The 17,566-nt window shown below is 45.6% G+C and overlaps 2 protein-coding genes across 9 annotated transcripts in view; one reads left to right on the top strand and one right to left on the bottom strand.

Annotated features, from left to right (window-relative positions):
* Positions 1–16,934, bottom strand: part of CNPY1 (canopy FGF signaling regulator 1) — a 136,433-nt gene extending 119,499 nt beyond the window's left edge. For both annotated transcript variants that reach the window (XM_070077231.1, XM_070077232.1), the window contains exons 1-2: positions 16,882–16,934; positions 2,767–2,918 (exon numbers count right to left, since the gene is read on the bottom strand). The gene's annotated coding sequence lies outside the window, so the exon portion shown is untranslated. The remainder of the gene's footprint in view (positions 1–2,766; positions 2,919–16,881) is intronic.
* A 382-nt stretch (positions 16,935–17,316) lies between these two features.
* Positions 17,317–17,566, top strand: part of RBM33 (RNA binding motif protein 33) — a 150,497-nt gene continuing 150,247 nt past the window's right edge. For all 7 annotated transcript variants that reach the window (XM_070077227.1, XM_008263877.4, XM_008263875.4 and 4 more), the window contains exon 1: positions 17,317–17,457. In XM_070077227.1, the coding sequence (XP_069933328.1) occupies positions 17,415–17,457 (43 nt within the window). In that variant the 5' untranslated portion in view covers positions 17,317–17,414. The remainder of the gene's footprint in view (positions 17,458–17,566) is intronic.

Below are 17,566 nucleotides of genomic sequence, written 5' to 3'. Positions count from 1 at the left end.
ATCTGCCCTTGCACAATCAACAAAAGTTCAAGGTTTTCTATGAGCACCAGGCAGCAAGCCCTTGTTGATTTCCCCAAGTCTGGATTTACTTTCCTAAAAAAAAAAAAAAAAAAAAAAAAAGGCAGACTCAACCGAGCCACACGTTCTATCTTCAAAAATTAAAGCATCTTTTTGCCCAGGCATGAGAGCTAATGGGACATACTGAGCGAGATTCATAAAAAAATACTAACAACCCTCCCCCCACCCCAAGTACACCTATCATGCTAGTTAAAAACATCCCTCACCCACCCACCCTCACCTGCATTGACGTTAGAGGAAAAGACATCTTACCACCCTGCAAACAAGGGAACGCCAGAAGTGTGTCTGCAGACAACTACACAGACGGCTACCTTTCCTTTCCTTTCCTTTCCTTTCCTTTCCTTTCCTTTCCTTTCCTTTCCTTTCCTTTCCTTTCCTTTCCTTTCCTTTTTTTGTGTGTTTTAGATTTATTTATTTATTTGAAAGTCAGAGTTACAGAGAGAGAAGGAGAGGCAGAGAGGCAGAGAGGCAGAGAGAGAGAGAGAGAGAGAGAGAGAGAGAAGAGAGTCTTCCATCTGCTGGTTCACTCCCCAGTTGGCCACAACAGCCTGAGCTGGGCCGATCTGAAGCCAGGAGCTTCTTCCGGGCATCCTATACAAGCTGATTTGAGCCCTGGATGCTGCACTTCTGCTTCAGCTCCCTGCTTGTGTTTGGGTCTTGCACCCAAATGGGAGGCCTGGACAGAGTTCCTAGCTTGCTTAGCCTGGCTACTATGGCCATTTGATGAGTGAACCAGCAGAAAGATCTATCTCTCTGTGTCTCTCCCTCTCTGACATTCTGTCTTTCAAATAATAAATAATCAGTAAATTTTTCATCTGTTGGTTCACCTGCTATACCACAAAACCAGCCCCAGGCATACTCTTAGGTAACAAAATCAGAGTTAAAGTTATTATCTCAAATCTTTTCCCTGAACAATATGCAGATAGTTAAATCTGAGCACAATCTACTAACTTTTTTTCAAACGCTTATTTATTTATTTGAAAGACAGAGTTAGAGAGAGAGAGAAATGGAGAGAGATCTTCCAACCACTAGTTCACTCCCCAGATGGCAGCAATAGCCCAGGCAGGGCAGGGCTGAAGGCAGAAACTTTTTCCAGGTCTCCCATTTGGGTGGCAGGGAACCAAATACCTGGGCTATCCTCTGCTGCTTTCCCAGGCACACTAGCAGGGAGCTAGATCAGAAGTGGAGCAGCCAGGATTTGAACCAGTGCCCATATGGGAGGCTTGCATCACAAGTGGTAGTCCAACCGGCTGCAACACAAGGCCAGCCTCTTTAACTTTCATTCTGTTCTCATTCAGTATTTTATTTATTTTTTTGAAGATGTATTTATTTATTTATTTGAAAGGCAGAGTTATAGAGAGAGGAACACACACACACACACACACACACACACACACAAATCTTCCATCTGCTGGTTCACTCCTCAATGGCCATAATGGCTGGGGCTGGGCCAGGGTGAAGCCAGGAGCCTGGAACTCCATCTAGGTCTCCCATATGGGAGGCAGGATTCCAAGCACTTGGGCCATCCTCTGTTGCCTTTCCACGCACATTAGCAGGGAGCTGGATCAGAAGTGGAACAGCAGAACTCAAAGTGGTGCTCCAATACGGGATGCCAGCATCGCAAGCGATGCCTTAATCCACTGCACCGTAATGTCAGCCCCATTCAGTATTTCATTTTATTGTAAAGATTTTTATTTATTTGAGGGGTAGAGTTACAGACAGTGAGAGGGAGAGACAGAGAGAAAGGTCTTCCATCCGCTGGTTCACTCCCCAAATGGCCACAATGGCCAGAGCTGAGCTGTGATCTGGAGCCAGGAGCTTCTTCTGGGTCTCCTACATGGGTACAGGGACCCAGGCACTTGGGCCATTTTCTACTGCTTTCCCAGGCCATAGCGGAGAGCTGGATTGGAAGCTGGGACTAGAACCAGCACCATATGGGATGCTGGCTCTGTAGGCGGAGGATTAACCTACTGCACCATAGTGCTGGCTCCCCCCATTCAGTATTTTAAAGGCAACTTTTTTTGTCAACAAAACACAAACAATATTCTCCAAGTAGATACTATATAACTTTCTACAGAAATGTTTACTTAGATTTACCTTCACATGTACTTTTTAAAATTATTTATTTATTTATTTATTTTTTGACCGGCAGAGTGGACAGTGAGAGAGACAGACAGAAAGGTTTTCCTTTGCCGTTGGTTCACCCTCCAATGGCTGCCGTGGCCAGCATGCTGCGGCCGGCACACCACGCTGATCCGATGGCAGGAGCCAGGTACTTATCCTGGTCTCCCATGGGGTGCAGGGCCCAAGCACTTGGGCCATCCTCCACTGCACTCCCTGGCCACAGCAGAGAGCTGGCCTGGAAGAGGGGCAACCGGGACAGAATCCGGTGCCCCGACTGGGACTAGAACCACTAATTCGCCGCAAGGCGGAGGATTAGCCTAGTGAGCCGCGGCGCCGGCCTCACATGTACTTTTTTTCCCGTTACCGATTGTATTTTAGAAATTGGAGGATTTTCTATAGAACCCCTGAAACTGGGTATGCTCATCTGACATGCCTGCAAACCAATTAGAGACACTGCGGTGGTGGAAGAAAGCAGGGGTTTATTTGCAACGCACAGAGCAAGGGGTCAGGTGGCTTTTGCTCGATTCCTGCACTCCCGGAGAGATTCAGGGCAGTGACTCTTACCTTTTAAAGTGGGGGCTGAGCAGCGCACAACCAGCTGTGTGCAGGCCTCTGGTTGGCTCACAGTGTTTGCGGCAGTCCTTGGATTGGTCAGCCACAGGGGGCAGCTGTGTTCTCCTAAATCTGCAGTAATGACAAAATGGGATTTTGCCCATCTGGGGACAACAGGTAGATGGGTTATTATTTTGTTTGATCAGGGCTTGAAGTTCCTCCAAAACATTTCAAAATAAAGTCTAGTGTTAGATATTAGCTATGGATGCGATGGTTTAATTCTGAGTCTTACAATCTAGAATCCTGAAGGGCCAGCCTGACCCTTGTACCACTCCAGTAATGTACTGAGTTAATATTTAGTAAGGAGTTGACTTGCAATCACCACAGTGAAGAGAGAAACTGCAAGTCAAGGGAGAGATACTGGGACCGATAAAGTCGATATCAAAGGCAATAGGGGTGGGAGCTTGGGGGTGCTTTTCCTTCTCTTTGAAGTATAATCATGAGTTGTATAACCAATTTTGGTCAGTGATGGACCACATAGTTGACAGTGACCTCATAAATTATACTGCCAATGACACTAGCCATTTTAGTTTGTAGTTTGTGTAGGAATATTCTATGATGTTTGCATAATGACAAAAATCTCCAAATGATGCATTTCCCTGACGTTAAGTGATACATGACCCACTTCTTTAGAGAGTTTTTAAAAATAAAAAATTGTTAATTAGATCATTTCAACAGCAATTAATGATCACCATTATATTACATACAAATATTCTGCTTTCTGGGGTGGCTTTATGGAGTGTCCAAGCTAAAACTGCACTACTAAGGAAAAATTTAAGGGTTGAACAAAACATTAAAGAAAGAAATAGAACATACAAAAAAAATGAAGAATTTTTTAAACAGTTATTTTATTTATTTGAAAGACATCCAGAGAGAGACAGAGATAATGAGATCTTCCATCCAGTGGTTTACTCCCCAGGTGTCTACTAGGAACCTGGAACTCAATCCAGGTCTCCCACATAGGTGGGTGGGGACTCAGGTTCTTGAGCCATCACCTGCTGCCTCCCAGGGTGCGTATCAGCAGGAAGCTGGATCAGCAGCCAGAGCCAGACCGGAACTACACGCACTGATATGGGATGTAGGTAAATGTTGTGCTTCAAGGCCAGCCTTTCTGGAGAATTTTTAAGAGACAGAGTTGAGGGAACTGTAGGCTGTGCTTGCTAATAGGTCTTACCCAAAGGAAAAGTAAATTTCTTTGTGGGTTTGAAAGAAAAGGCCACCACAAAACACCAAACACCAGATTAAGGGAAAGATTTATTGTCGGGTGGGGGAAACCTGACAGGCTGCCTCTCTGTGCGCAAGAGAAACAGCAGCCTGTACTAGGAGAACAGGTCTTATATAGCTTTGTAGAGGTAAGGAAGTGGGAGCAGCGAATCCCGTTAAGATGGGGACGAACTGACACTTGTGGTTGGGCCATTTGGTCACCTGACTTCTAGTAAGCCAGGCTGACTTTAGTATTGAAGCTTATTGTACAAGATGGCAATGGGGCCAGAGCCGAAGATGGCGTCCAGGGCTTAAATGTCACCCTAGATAAGACGGTGCCATCTCGCTAATAAGCTTCATAACTGGTACCTTTAGACCAGGGCTCTCACTCTTAGGCTCCTAGCAGGGCTCTTACACTTCCTCAGAGGCTGAGAGATGGTTACATTTCAAAGGTGTGGCTCCTAGGTTTTGGAGAAAGCCAGCTGCTGCACTGTAAAACAAGCAACAGTCTTTTGAAGAGGTTTACATATCAAAGGGACAGAGAAGGTTTTCTTAAGAAAATGCTGTAAGCAAAGGGCGGTCAGGAGCCTAGCTGTCAGAAGAAGCCTGTCTCAGGAGTCTGTACCTACGAATTCTTTCTATGATCCAATGTTAACTCACCATTGTGAGACTGTGCTAAATTCCCACTGTTTAATTATGCTAGCTCCGTGATGGTCTAATATGGAATATACCCATTTGTTTTTTATTTACTTATTTTTATTAGACAGGTAGAGTTATAGACAGTGAGAGAGAGAGACAGAGAGAAAGGTCTTGGTTCACTCACTTGGTTCACTCCCCTAATGGCCGCTAGGGCTGGTGCTGCACCGATCTGGAGCCAGGAGCCAGGTACATCTCCTGGTCTCCCATGCGGGTGCAGGGCCCAAGCACTTGGGCCATCCTCCACTGCCCTCCTGGGCCCCAGCAGAGAGCTGGACTGGAAGAGGAGCACCCAGGACTAGTACCCGGCGCCCCAACCAGGACTAGAACCCGTGGTGCCAGCACCGCAGGTGCAGGATTAGCCAAGGGAGCCACGGCGCCGGCCATCCATTTGTTACTTTAAAAGGATTTGGTGATCTTATACTTTTGAAACTGAGCCTCTCCACAGCGCGTCCCATGCGGAAGCCAGCTACCACCAATTACGTCCTAGTCTCCCAGCCTTCCTCCTTTAGCCTAACATTTCTTTGTGCTGGTTTTATGATTGTAAATGAATTTCTTTCTAAAATTAACTCACTGAATTGAGGGAGTGGTGCAACTCACCCTATGGGGCCCCTGAACACAAGACTCCTAAGGTCATTTATATCACTGGTAGATAGCATCTTGATGTTCAGTTTAGTATTAAAAGGTTTCTTTTCCGGGAACACCAAGCCCTGAGCAAGAAGTAACTACCATCTGAATGGAGACCAGTTTGCATCATCCAGTTTCCCAAAAGGACAGGATACTGCCAACCAATCAAAGGGCCAAGAGCACTGCAAACCAACCAGGGACTTGGACACGAGCTGAACATACAACCTCTTGGTTCCAACTTTAATCTGTAACAATCTTTGCCCTCAACCCCTTGGGGAACCCAGGAATTAGGCAATAGTTACTTGGCTAGTTGTTCTGAGCTGTGCAATAAATATCTACTTTTTTCTACCACCCACCACCAGTGATTGGCTTGCTAGTGTTGGGTGAGCAGACTCAAGTTTTGGGAGTTCTACAACACTTCACTGGCAGGAGGGCAAACTGATATAATACTTTATGAAAGCAACATATCAACAAGTATCAAAAGTTTGAAATATCTTCACACTCTTAGACTGCTCAATTCTACTCTAAGAAATAGTTTATTTATTTATTTATTTATTTTTGACAGGCAGAGTGGACAGTGAAAGAGAGACAGAGAGAAAGGTCTTCCTTTTTGCTATTGGTTCACCCTCTCAATGGCCGCCGCGGCCTCCCATGCGGGTGCAGGGCCCAAGCACTTGGGCCATCCTCCACTGCACTCCTGGGCCATAACAGAGGGCTGGCCTGGAAGAGGGGCAACTGGGACAGAATCTGGCGCCCTGACCGGGACTAGAACCCTGTGTGCTGGCGCCGCAGGTGGAGGATTAGCCAATTGAGCCACGGAGCCAGCCTCTAAGAAATAGTTTTAAAGAAATAATCAGATGCCATCAAATATGTATGCTTACAGTTATTATTGCAACATTTTTATGATAGTGAAAATCTGGAAATAACCTATAGGGTCCTCAAGCAGTCGCTAGCTAAAAGCAAAAATTAAAAAACAAACAAAAACCAGCTACATTTGCATTTACATTATTATGGAATTATTTGAAGCTATTATAAATACATTAGAAGAATATCAAAGTATTACTGATATATTTTAAGTGAAAGAGCAGCATTTCTCTGATTTTATTACATACATTCATATATAAATATGAACATCTGACAATATCACATGGTATTCATAATATAATTTTTTTTTGACAGGCAGAGTGGACAGTGAGAGAGAGAGACAGAGAGAAAGTTCTTCCTTTGCCGTTGGCTCACCCTCCAATGGCTGCCACAGCCGGCGCACTGCGGCTGGCACACCGCGCTGATCCGATGGCAGGAGCCAGGTGCTTCTCCTGGTCTCCCATGGGGTGCAGGGCCCAAGCACTTGGGCCATCCTCCACTGCACTCCCTGGCCACAGCAGAGAGCTGGCCTGGAAGAGGGGCAACCGGGACAGAATCCGGCGCCCTGACCGAGACTAGAACCCGGTGTGCCGGCGCTGCTAGGTGGAGGATTAGCCTAGTGAGCTGTGGCGCCGGCCTCATAATATAATTTTAACTTCCTTCTGGAAAGTTTATATTCTCATGGTCACTTCCTCTTCAAATCCTGTTCCTGCAGAACCTTAATGCCTTGTTTTCTGCCATCCTTAGTTTCACTCTATCAAAACGTGGAGCGTATGTTCTTTTGATTATTCCTAAGCATCATCAACACAGGACACTGCATGTAGCAGACGACTGACAATGAGGAAGGGGGGTAGCACATCAGGCTTCCAACCTAAAATCAAATAATATCATCCCTCCTTTCAGTGTCTCTTAGCCATTTCTTCCACCGGGCATTTCCTATGGATCATTCTTTCACCTTGCACAGTTGCTTCCTGTCCATCACTGTTCTTATCTATCTCCAGACCTCTTCATCCTTATCCCTTTCTCATTATTCTGTAGATATGTTCAGGAAAATTCCAAATTCTTTATAATACAAAGCAATTTAGCACTCTCAGTTTCTCTGTCTTCAAGAGCATGTCCCAGGCTGCCTTCCTATTAACAAAGTGGTTCTTTCTTTTTTTTTTAATTTTTAAAAAAATTGTATTTATTTATTTAAGAGGTAGAGTTTCAGACAGTGAGAGGGAGAGACAGAGAGAAAGGTCTTCCATCCAATGGTTCACTCCCCAAATGGCCGCAATGGCCAGAGCTGCGCTGATCCGAAGCCAGGAGCCAGGTGCTTCTTTCAGGTCTCCCATGCGGGTGCAGGGGCCCAGGCACTTGGGCCATCTTCTACTGCTTTCCCAGGCCATAGCAGAGAGCTGGATTGGAAGAGAAGCAGCTGGGACTAGAACTGGTGCCCATATGCCAGCACCACTGGCAGAGGATTAACCTACTGTGCCACGGTGCTGGTCCCCCAAAGTGATTCTTTAAGAGGAGAATAAAAAATGTTTCTCCTGCTATATAATACTAGTCTTGGTGTGTTTTGACAGTCTGCATAAGCAGTGGCAGTACTGGTCTGCATTTCTGTATTTCTCTTTTCTCTCCTCTTCAATAAGACACTGCTTCTACCCAAAACTACTCTTTTCTGTTTTCTGGAGTTTTTGCCCTACTGTTAATTTGAGAGCTTTTGAGATATCTTTGCTGCTCAGTGGTTCTGGATCTCTCCCTACAAAGGAATATGCCAGAGCAGCATCTGTTCTTGCTAAAGTGAAGGCCTTCCTTCGTTACATATTATAGTCAGTGTGTGGAAAAGGGGAGCAGAACACAGAGGAGAAAGGATATGAACCCACAGCCAAAATGAATTTATTCAAGGGAAAATAAATTTGCAGAGGTGGCCAACGGCCGGTGTACACACATGCGGTGGTAGGCCATCACAAAACACACCAAACACTGGAGTAAGGGAAAGGGTTTATTGAGGAAACCCAGCAGGCTGGAGAGAAGGGGCAAGGAGGGAAAAAGGGAGAGAAGGAGAGTATAAGAGAGAGAGACAGAGAGGAGAGGAGCTAGCGAGAAGAGAAGAGAGAGGAGAGAAGAGAGAGTGAGCAGGAGAGAGCAGGAGAGAAGAGAGAGCCACGTGTTCAGGAACAGGTCCTTTTAAAACTTTGCCAGAGGGCAGGAAGGGAAGCAGGAGCAGTGAATCCCATTAGGATGGGGGTGGAGCTTGACACTGGTGGCTGGGTCATGTGGCCACCTGGCTTCCAACAATGGCCGTGGGGGCTAGAGCCTAGGATGGTGTCAGGGTGTAGATCGCGCCATAGATGAAACTGCGCCTTTTTCCTAACAGACGGAACACAAGGCAGAGAGCACAGTCCTCCAAAAGGCTGGGTCTTGTATAGCCTAGGGTGGGCTGAGGGCCCAGAGGGGAGGTCAGGGGACGGAGGTGAGCTGCTTCTTACAGGATTTTGCTCCGGGTTTTAAACCAGAAAAAGAATGCAGAGGATGGGGTGGGGAACAATACAGAGCATGGGGCTGAGCTCGTCTCTTGAAAGAAGACAAGGTGGCTAGGGAGTGCAGTGGAGGATGGCCCAGGTGCTTGGGCCCTGCACCCCATGGGAGACCAGGAAAAGCACCTGGCTCCTGGCTCCTGCCATCGGATCAGCGCGGTGCGCCGGCCGCAGCGCGCCGGCCACGGCGGCCATTGGAGGGTGAACCAACGGCAAAGGAAGACCTTTCTCTCTGTCTCTCTCTCTCACTGTCCACTCTGCCTGTCAAAAAAAAAAAAAAAAAAAAAAAAGAAAGAAAGAAGACAAGGTAAAGAGGTAAACAGTATTTTATCTGTGTTCAGGCAAGGAGCTAAAATGGCTGAGGCTTTTATCTTTGTTCCATCAGTCAGTCAGAAACAAAACAGCTTTGCTTCCCCACTACCTTCTTGAGATCTTGAAGAAGGAATTCTGCATTCAATCGTTTGCAGCTGGACCACTGGAGCCGGACCACAGGACCAACCTGAATGAGTTTGGAAGTTTGCAGAATTTCTAGAAAAGCTGGAGAAATAGCCTTGGGAAGCAGGAAGGAATGATGATAGTCCAGAGCACCAGTACCAGTCTTGTGTGGATTCTGCTGCCGACAGTTCTCAGCTCTGCACCCCAAAGCTCATGAGGCCTTCTGTGGACACTGGGCACAGCGGGTGCCCACTTCTCTTAGAGAGTCTCTTATTGCAGACTTGTGATTTGTAGGCACTCTACTGTTCATTTGCACTTGTCTTTCTTCTTCCCTCATTAAATATACATAATATATACTTATATAAAGATTTATTTATTTAAAAGGCAGAGTTACAGAGAAAGAGAGCGAGATCTTGCATCTGCTGGTTCACTACCCAATGGCCTCAATGGCTGGAACTAGACTCATCTAAAGCCAGGATCCAGGAGCTTCTTCTGTGTTTCTCACGTGGGTGCAGGGGCCCAACGACAACACCCAGGGCTGTGCATGCTTCTGACAGCTACCCCAAGAAACATATAATACACCCTTATTCCTTTGCAATCAGTCTTCCTCATCCATACCCCAGGCAACTAAACCAGTAATCTGCTTTCTGTCACCAAGATTAATTTTACTTTTGAATTACATATAAATAGACACATGCTGTTTGTCTTTTTGTTTGGCTATTTCTTTGCCCTATATCTAATATTTTAAATTTAATTTGTTATGAGAAGCAGATAGACATACACATACAGATAGATAGAGAGCTTCCATTTACTGATTTCCCAAATACCTGCAATGACCAGGACTGGGACCAAGGCCAGGAGTTGGGAACTTAATCCAAGTCTCCTATGTGATGACCGGGACCCAATTGCTTAAGCCATCACTGCTGCATTGGCAGGAAGCTGGAGACAGAAATCAAACCCAGGTATTCTAATGTGGGTTGTGGTATGTTAACACTAGGCTAAACAATGATTCCCTAAGCCTCATTTTTTGAGATTCATCTATATAGTTGTACTAGCAGTTTGTTCTTTTGTTATGGCTTTTGTGATCATATCCAAAGTAACAGTACATTCTATAAATATATTGTAGGGGCTGGTGCTGTGGCACAGTGGGTTAATGCCCTGGCCTGAAGCGCTGGCATCCCATATGGGTGTCGGTTCGAGTCCTGGCTGCTCTTCTTCTGATCCAGCTCTCTGCTATGGCCTGGGAAAGCAGTAGAAGATAGCCCAAGTGCTTGGGCCCCTGCACCCATATGGGAGACTCGGAAGAAGCTCCTGGCTCCTTTATTACTGCATTATTGTCAGAACACTGGTAGTTTTATAGATTTTAGCCATTCTATTATGTGCATAGTGGTGTCTTAGTATGGTTTTATTTTATATTTCCATAATGTCAAATACTGTTGAACTCTTTTCATATGGTATATGTGCCACTTGTATATCTTCTTTGGTGAAGTTTCTGTTTAGCTATGTTACCCACTTTCAAGGTTTCATGGTCTTTTTTCCCCCCAGAAACCTTTTATTTAAGGAATACAAACTCTATGCATTTCATAGTTACAACTTTAGAAACATGGTGATTCTTCCCACCATATGCTTGTCTTCTTATTGTTACATTTCTATATATTTTCTAGATTCAAGTGCTTTATCAGATGAGTGATTTGTACATATTTTCAACTTTATGGCTTGTCTTTTCTTTCTCTTAATAGTGTTTCACAGAACAAAAGGCTTGAATTTTTTCTGTCAATTACTAAGAGCAGTGTTAAAGTTCTAATTATAGTTCAAGATCTTTCTGTTCTTTTAGTTCTATTGATTTTCTCATGTATTTTGAAGATCTGCTAGGTGAATGTATATGATTTTTATGCCTCCTTGGAGAACTGACTTCTTTGTCATATGATGCTCCTGTTTATTTCTTTTCTTTTTCTTTTTTTTCTTTCTTTTTTTTTTTTTTTTGACAGGCAGAGTGGACAGTGAGAGAGAGACAGAGAGAAAGGTCTTCCTTTGCCGTTGGTTCACCCTCTAATGGCCGCTGCGGCCGGTGCACCGCACTGATGCAAAGCCAGGAGCTAGGTGCTTATCCTGGTCTCCCATGTGGTTGCAGGGCCCAAGTTGGGCCATCCTCCACTGCACTCCCTGGCCACAGCAGAGAGCTGGACTGGAAGAGAGGCAACCGGGACAGAATCCGGCGCCCCAACTGGAACTAGAACCCTGTGTGCCGGCGCTCAGGTGAAGGGTTAGCCTATTGAGCCGCAGCGCCGGCCTTCCTGTTTATTTCTGATCATATTTGTTGTGATGTCTATTTTGTCTCATATATTCCTTTCCTCTTACTTAATCTCTCTATATCTTTAAAGTGTACTTACAGAGAACATATAATACATTCTTGCTTTTTAATGTAATTTTTTGTCTTAAAATTGTTGTGTATAGATTATTTGTATTCAGTGGAAACTGAATTGGGGCTGGTGCTGTGATGCAGCAGGTTAATGCACCGGTCTGCAGTGCTGGCATCCTATATGGGCACTGGTTCGAGTCTCAGCTGCCCCACTTCCAATCCAGCTCTCTGCTATGGCCTGAGAAAGCAGTGGAGGATGGCTCAAGTCTTTGGGCCCCTGCACTAGCATGGGAGACCTGAAGGAAGCTCCCAGCTCCTGGCTTCAGATCACTGCAGCTCTAGCCGTTGCAACCATCTGGGGAGTGAAGCAGGAAATGGAAGACCTTCTCTTTCTCTCTCTCTCTCTGAGTCTCTGTAACTCTGCCTTTCAAATAAAGATATTTTTAAAAAGTTATAAATAAGTGTATAGAAAAGATAGAAGGAAATATTAAAATGCTAACTTAACACAAGAGGATGCATAAGAAGAAAAAATAAGAACAAAGAAAGTAAAAGCCTGTTAACAAGATGGTAGATATGAATCCATCCATATCAATTTAGTTTCTTTTAAAAGCTTTATTTATAAAGGTCTTTATTTATAGAAGTCTTGTCTACATACTGTTTTTTTTAATGATTTATTTATTAGAAAGGCAGAGTGAGAGAGAGAATGAAAGAGAGGGAAAGAGAGATAGAGAGCTTCCAACTGCTGGTTTACTCCCCAAATAACCTCAACAGCCAGGGCTGTGCCAAGCCAAAGCCAGAAGCTCCATCTAGGTCTCCCACATTAGTAGCAGTGACTAAAGTACTTGGGCCATTACCTGCTGCTTTTCCAGGTGCATTAGCAGAAAGATGGATTGGAAGTGGAGCAGCTGGAACTTGAACTGGCATTCTGCTATGGGATGTTGGTGTCACATGTGGTACTTTCATTTGTGGTGCCACCATGCTGGATCCCATAATGCTGGCTCCCACATACTGATTTCAGTTTATTTGGATATATAACAGAATTGCTGAATCACAAGGTAGTTCCATTTCTAGGTTTTGGGGAACCTCTGTGTTGTTTACCATAATGGCTGTACTAATTTACATTCCCACAGCCCATAAGAGTTCCCCTTTCTCCTCATCCTTGCGACATTTGTAATTTTTTGTCTTTTTGAAAATCACCATTCTAAATGGGATGAGGTGATCTCTCATTGTGGTTTTGAATTGTATTTGCCTGATGACTTGTGATGTTGAAGTTTTTCATATACTTGTTGGCCATTTGTGTTATCTTTGAGAAATGTCTATTCAGGTCATTTGCCCATTTTTTAATAGGCTGATTTATTTATTTATTTAAATATTTTATTTATTTATTTGTGTGGCAGAGTTACAGACAGTGAGAAGGAGAAACAGAGAGAAAGGTCTTCCATCTGCTGGTTCACTCCCCAAATGGCTGCGACGGCTAGAGCTGGGCTGATCCGAAGCCAGGAGCCAGGAGCTTTTTCCGGGTGTCCTACGCAGGTGCAGGGGTCCAAGTGCTTGGGCCATCTTCTACTGCTTTCTCAGGCCATAGCAGAGAGCTGGACTACAAGAGGAGCAGCTTGGACTAGAACTGGTGGCTATATGGCATGCCAGTGCCACAGGCGGAGGATTAACCCACTGTGCCACAGTGCTGGCCCATAGGCTTATTTACTTTACTGTTGTGTTGAATTCCTAACATATTTTCTGGAAATTAATCCTTTGCGTGATGAATAATTTGCAAATATTTTCTCCCATTCTGTAGGTTGTCTTTTCAGTGTGTGTTTCTTTTGTTGTAAAGAAGTTTAGTAGTTTGCTATATTCCCTTGTCAAGTTTTGCTTTTGTTGCTTATGCTTTTGCTGCCATATTCAAAAAACCTTGGTGCAGACTAATGTTCTGGAGCACTTCCCCTATATTTCCTAACAGTAGTTCCATGTCTTACTTTTGAACCATTTTGAGTTGATTTTTGTATATGAGTGGTCTAGTTTCTTTCTTCCGCATGTGGATATCATTTTCCCAGAACCATTCCTTGAAGAAACTTTTCTTTCTCCACAATATAATCTTGCTTCATTTGTCTAAAATCAGTTGATGCAATACATGGATTTATTTCTGGGTTCTCTACTTTGTACCTTTGACCTTACCTGTCTATTTTTTATGTCAGTATTTTACTTTTTCATATAAGCACTCAGTAACATTTTCATTATTCCAGTTTACCTTTTAGAGCAATTAAATATGTAAAAATGTTTATTCAATTCCAACTATATTCATCATCAACTATATTTAAAATTTCTTTTATAGACCATCTGTTATATTTCTTATGCCTGAAGAGCTTCTTTAAACATTTCTTGTAGAGTATGTCTGGTAGTAATGAATTTACTCAAATTTGCTTGTCTCATTTATATTCTTGCTGGGTACCTATTTTTGAGTTGACAGATTTTTCTGTCAGTACATTAAAGATGTCACTTCATTGTCTTCTTGCATGGCCTCTGATGAAAAATCTGCTATAATTCTTACTAATCTTGTACTTTTGTAGGTTGTGTTGTTTCTTCAGCAGTTGGAATAGGGTGTGATTGGGTACAAAGCTTTGTTTGCTTGTTTTGGTATTCATCCTGCTTGACGTTCTCTGAGCTTCTTGCATCTGTTTTGGTGTCTGCCATGAATTTTGGAAAAATTCTAATTCTTTTTTTTTATGTGTATGTTTTTTTTTTTGCTCTTTTTTTTTTTTTTGACAGGCAGAGTGGACAGTGAGAGAGAGAGACAGAGAGAAAGGTCTTCCTTTGCCGTTGGTTCACCCTCCAATGGCCGCCGCGGCCTGTGCGCTGCGGCCGGCGCACCACGCTGATCCGATGGCAGGAGCCAGGAGCCAGGTGCTTCTCCTGGTCTCCCATGGGGTGCAGGGCCCAAGCACCTGGGCCATCCTCCACTGCACTCCCTGGCCACAGCAGAGAGCTGGCCTGGAAGAGGGGCAACCGGGACAGAATCCGGTGCCCCGACCGGGACTAGAACCCGGTGTGCCGGCGCCGCTAGGCGGAGGATTAGCCTAGTGAGCCGCGGCGCCGGCCAATTCTAATTCTTTAGACAATTGTTCTTTCTCTCTCTTCTCCCTCTAATTGGGAGAAATGTCATGTTAGAGTATTTGATACTGCGCCACAGTTCATGGATACTCTGTTTCCTGCACTCTTTTTTCTCTGTTTCAGTTTGGATAATTTGTATTTATGTCAAATTAACTTATTCTTTCTGTTAAGTGCACCCATGAGTCCTCTGACAGAATTTTAGTGCTTTTGATTTCCACCATTTATGTATTTTCCATCTTTCCATTGAAATTACCCATCTTACCATGTCTACCACTGACATCTGAATCTTTACCATTTAGTTATTTAATGTTATTTAATGATGTTTAACATCAGTTATTTTAAATTTACTCTTACAGTTCCAAAACCAAATACAAATCTGATGTCATATCTGAGTCTGGTTCTACTGCTTTGACAGTTGGGAGTTGCAGTTGCTTGCCTTTTTCTATGTGGAGTTATTTTTGGTTGGAAGCCAGATATGTTGTTTGAGATAGAATATGCTAAACGTTTTTTTGTCTTCAGAGGTAAACACACCTTTCATTGTATTTGGTTATTGGTATGGGAGTTTGTGTGATCTTAGGAATTGGGTACGATGTGATATCTGTTGTTACCATAATTACCCTCTGTGCCCAATATGCTCTGAATTTCTCCCGTCAGAACTCGTACTTAGACTGTGGACTTATTTTCTGGCCATTATTTTCTCAATGCTTCTTGCCCTGGGCTTTGGGTCTTTCCTTGCACTGCAATTCTGAGAGAATCAGTCTCTTGAAGTTCTCCCAAATGCATTCCATTTTTAAATTTTATTATTTATTTTAAAGATTTTTTTTTATTCATTTGAAAGTCAGAGTTACACACAGAGAGAGGCAGAGGCAGAGAAAGAGTGAGAGAGAGGTCTTCAATTCAATGAGGTTACTTACAAGGCTTATTATTTCAAAAATATTTTTTATATATTTGAGAGGTAGAGGGAAAGGGAAAAATAGAGCAAGAACACTCTGATCTGCTGGTTCACTCTCCAATGCCAGCAACAGTTGGGGCTGGGCCAGGTGAAGTCAGGAACCAGGCACTCAATCCAGGTCTCCCACACGGGTGGTAGGGGCTCAAGTACCTGGGTCATCATTTGCTGCCTCTCAAGGTCTGGAATTGGCAGTGCAGACAGGGCTTGAATCCTGGTATTCTCATGAGTTATGGTTTGTGCAATTGGTGTCTTCACAGACAAGCCAAAAGACTGCCCTAATTTTTATTTAAAGATGTTATTTACATTCATCATGGACCCAGGAATTTTTTTCCCCAATACTTTATTATGTAAAATTTCAAACATATCCAAAACTTGGAAGAATTTAACAGTAACACGCTTTTATTATGACTCTATACTTGTTTCATCACATGGCCACTCCTCTATCCATCTCCTAGCCAATTTCCTGCATGGATGTCTGGGGTGTTTACTAATCGGTGTGGCGCCTCCGGTTTCCTATCTGTTCAGGCTCTGTCCTTTACCCAGTTCTTAGTCATCTTTCCAAAACACAACTCTCAGCATGCCTACGTAACTTCTGTTCTTAAGAACGTCCAGTAATCCCCGGGTCAGATACATGCCCAGAGGCCCTGAGCGCACCTTGGCCCTTGCACTTCCCTCAGCCTAGCACTCTAGTGGCCACACGCACTCTGCAGTGTTCTGAATCCCAAGTCGTTGGACATAGCAGAGCCTCTGCCCAGCCTTTTCTACCTAAGACGACTTCTTGTCCCCTTGGGCTCACGGTCACTGTTAGGAAAGCAACGTTTGCAGACGGTGGGTACCGCGTTATAGCTTCCCACCCTGTCCCCTCCCCTCCAACTATGCTACCTCAGAGCCACCTGCTTCGGCCACCGCCGCGGGTCTATCCCGAGTCACCGTGCTATCCCTCAGCACCCTGTCTGGCCTTTCCCGCCGCTTAGCCATGCGCAGAGACGAAGGCTCGGGTCTCGAAAGCGCAAGCCCAGCGAGGAATGGGACCTCACCAGAATCCTGGCGCCCACTTTTGGCGCGAGGGTTGCGAGGGGGTTTGGGACCCGCGGGATCGCGGCAAGAGTGCGCGTGCGCCTCAGTCCCGCGCCAGAGTGGGGGTTCAGGGGGTCTCGTCTCGGCTTCCCGAAGCGCCTGTTCTCGAGCTGTGCGCACCCTTTCCTCCCCTCAATAGGCCCGGACAGCGTCCACGACTGCCGCTGTTCCCGCCCCTCTTTCCAGCGTACTATGCACACACACAAACTACGCAGGCAGCCAGTTACCTTTCGCGGGCGGAGCCTTCTCTCTCCCACTTGCAACCGGCCGCCGTAAAGCTCTGCAGTGCCGACTGCTGCAAAGCGCCTTGCGACACAACTGGAATCGCCTTACGGGCAGCAACCGCCCCTGCGCTTGCTTTAAACGTTCTGTTTTCAGGAGCCGATCAGAGGCTGCGGCCGTGTGTTTCGCCTCCTCAGTAGCCGTCCCTCACTCGGAGGCGGCATTGGGGGGTCCTACGGCTTCGGTGGATCTGGCCCCGGCGTCCGCGCGCCCCCGGCCTCCATCTTCCCAGTGTGCTCCGCGGCGGCGCGAGTCCGCGGCCATGTTGCGGTAGTTTGTTGTTTTTCTGCGGAGGCGAAGGCGCTGCTGTGTATCACAACGCGCCCGGCTTCGCCTCGCTTTCCCCCTCGCCCCAATCCTGGCCCGCCGTCCCCTTCCCTCCCCGTCCTCCGCCCCCCGTCCCTGTCCCCGGGCCAGGCCGGTCGGCCCACCAGCTGGCTTGGTGGGGCGAGGCTGAAGGCCGGCCCCAGCGAGCACCATGGCGGCCGCCCTGGGTGCAGGCGGAGGAGCCGGCGCCGGAGGTACGTGAGGCTGCCCGAGCGCAGGGGACAGATCCGAGCCGCGAGGGTGGGGGTGCCAGCCCGCTTCGGCCTTGGAGAAGACGGGGGGCTCTTCCTGGCTCCGACTCAT

Source organism: Oryctolagus cuniculus, chromosome 7 (assembly GCF_964237555.1).
Source record: "Oryctolagus cuniculus chromosome 7, mOryCun1.1, whole genome shotgun sequence".
In the NCBI taxonomy this organism is placed as follows: domain Eukaryota; kingdom Metazoa; phylum Chordata; class Mammalia; order Lagomorpha; family Leporidae; genus Oryctolagus; species Oryctolagus cuniculus.
Note: the sequence above shows the minus strand (reverse complement) of the source record. Positions and strands in the feature narration are given on the sequence as shown.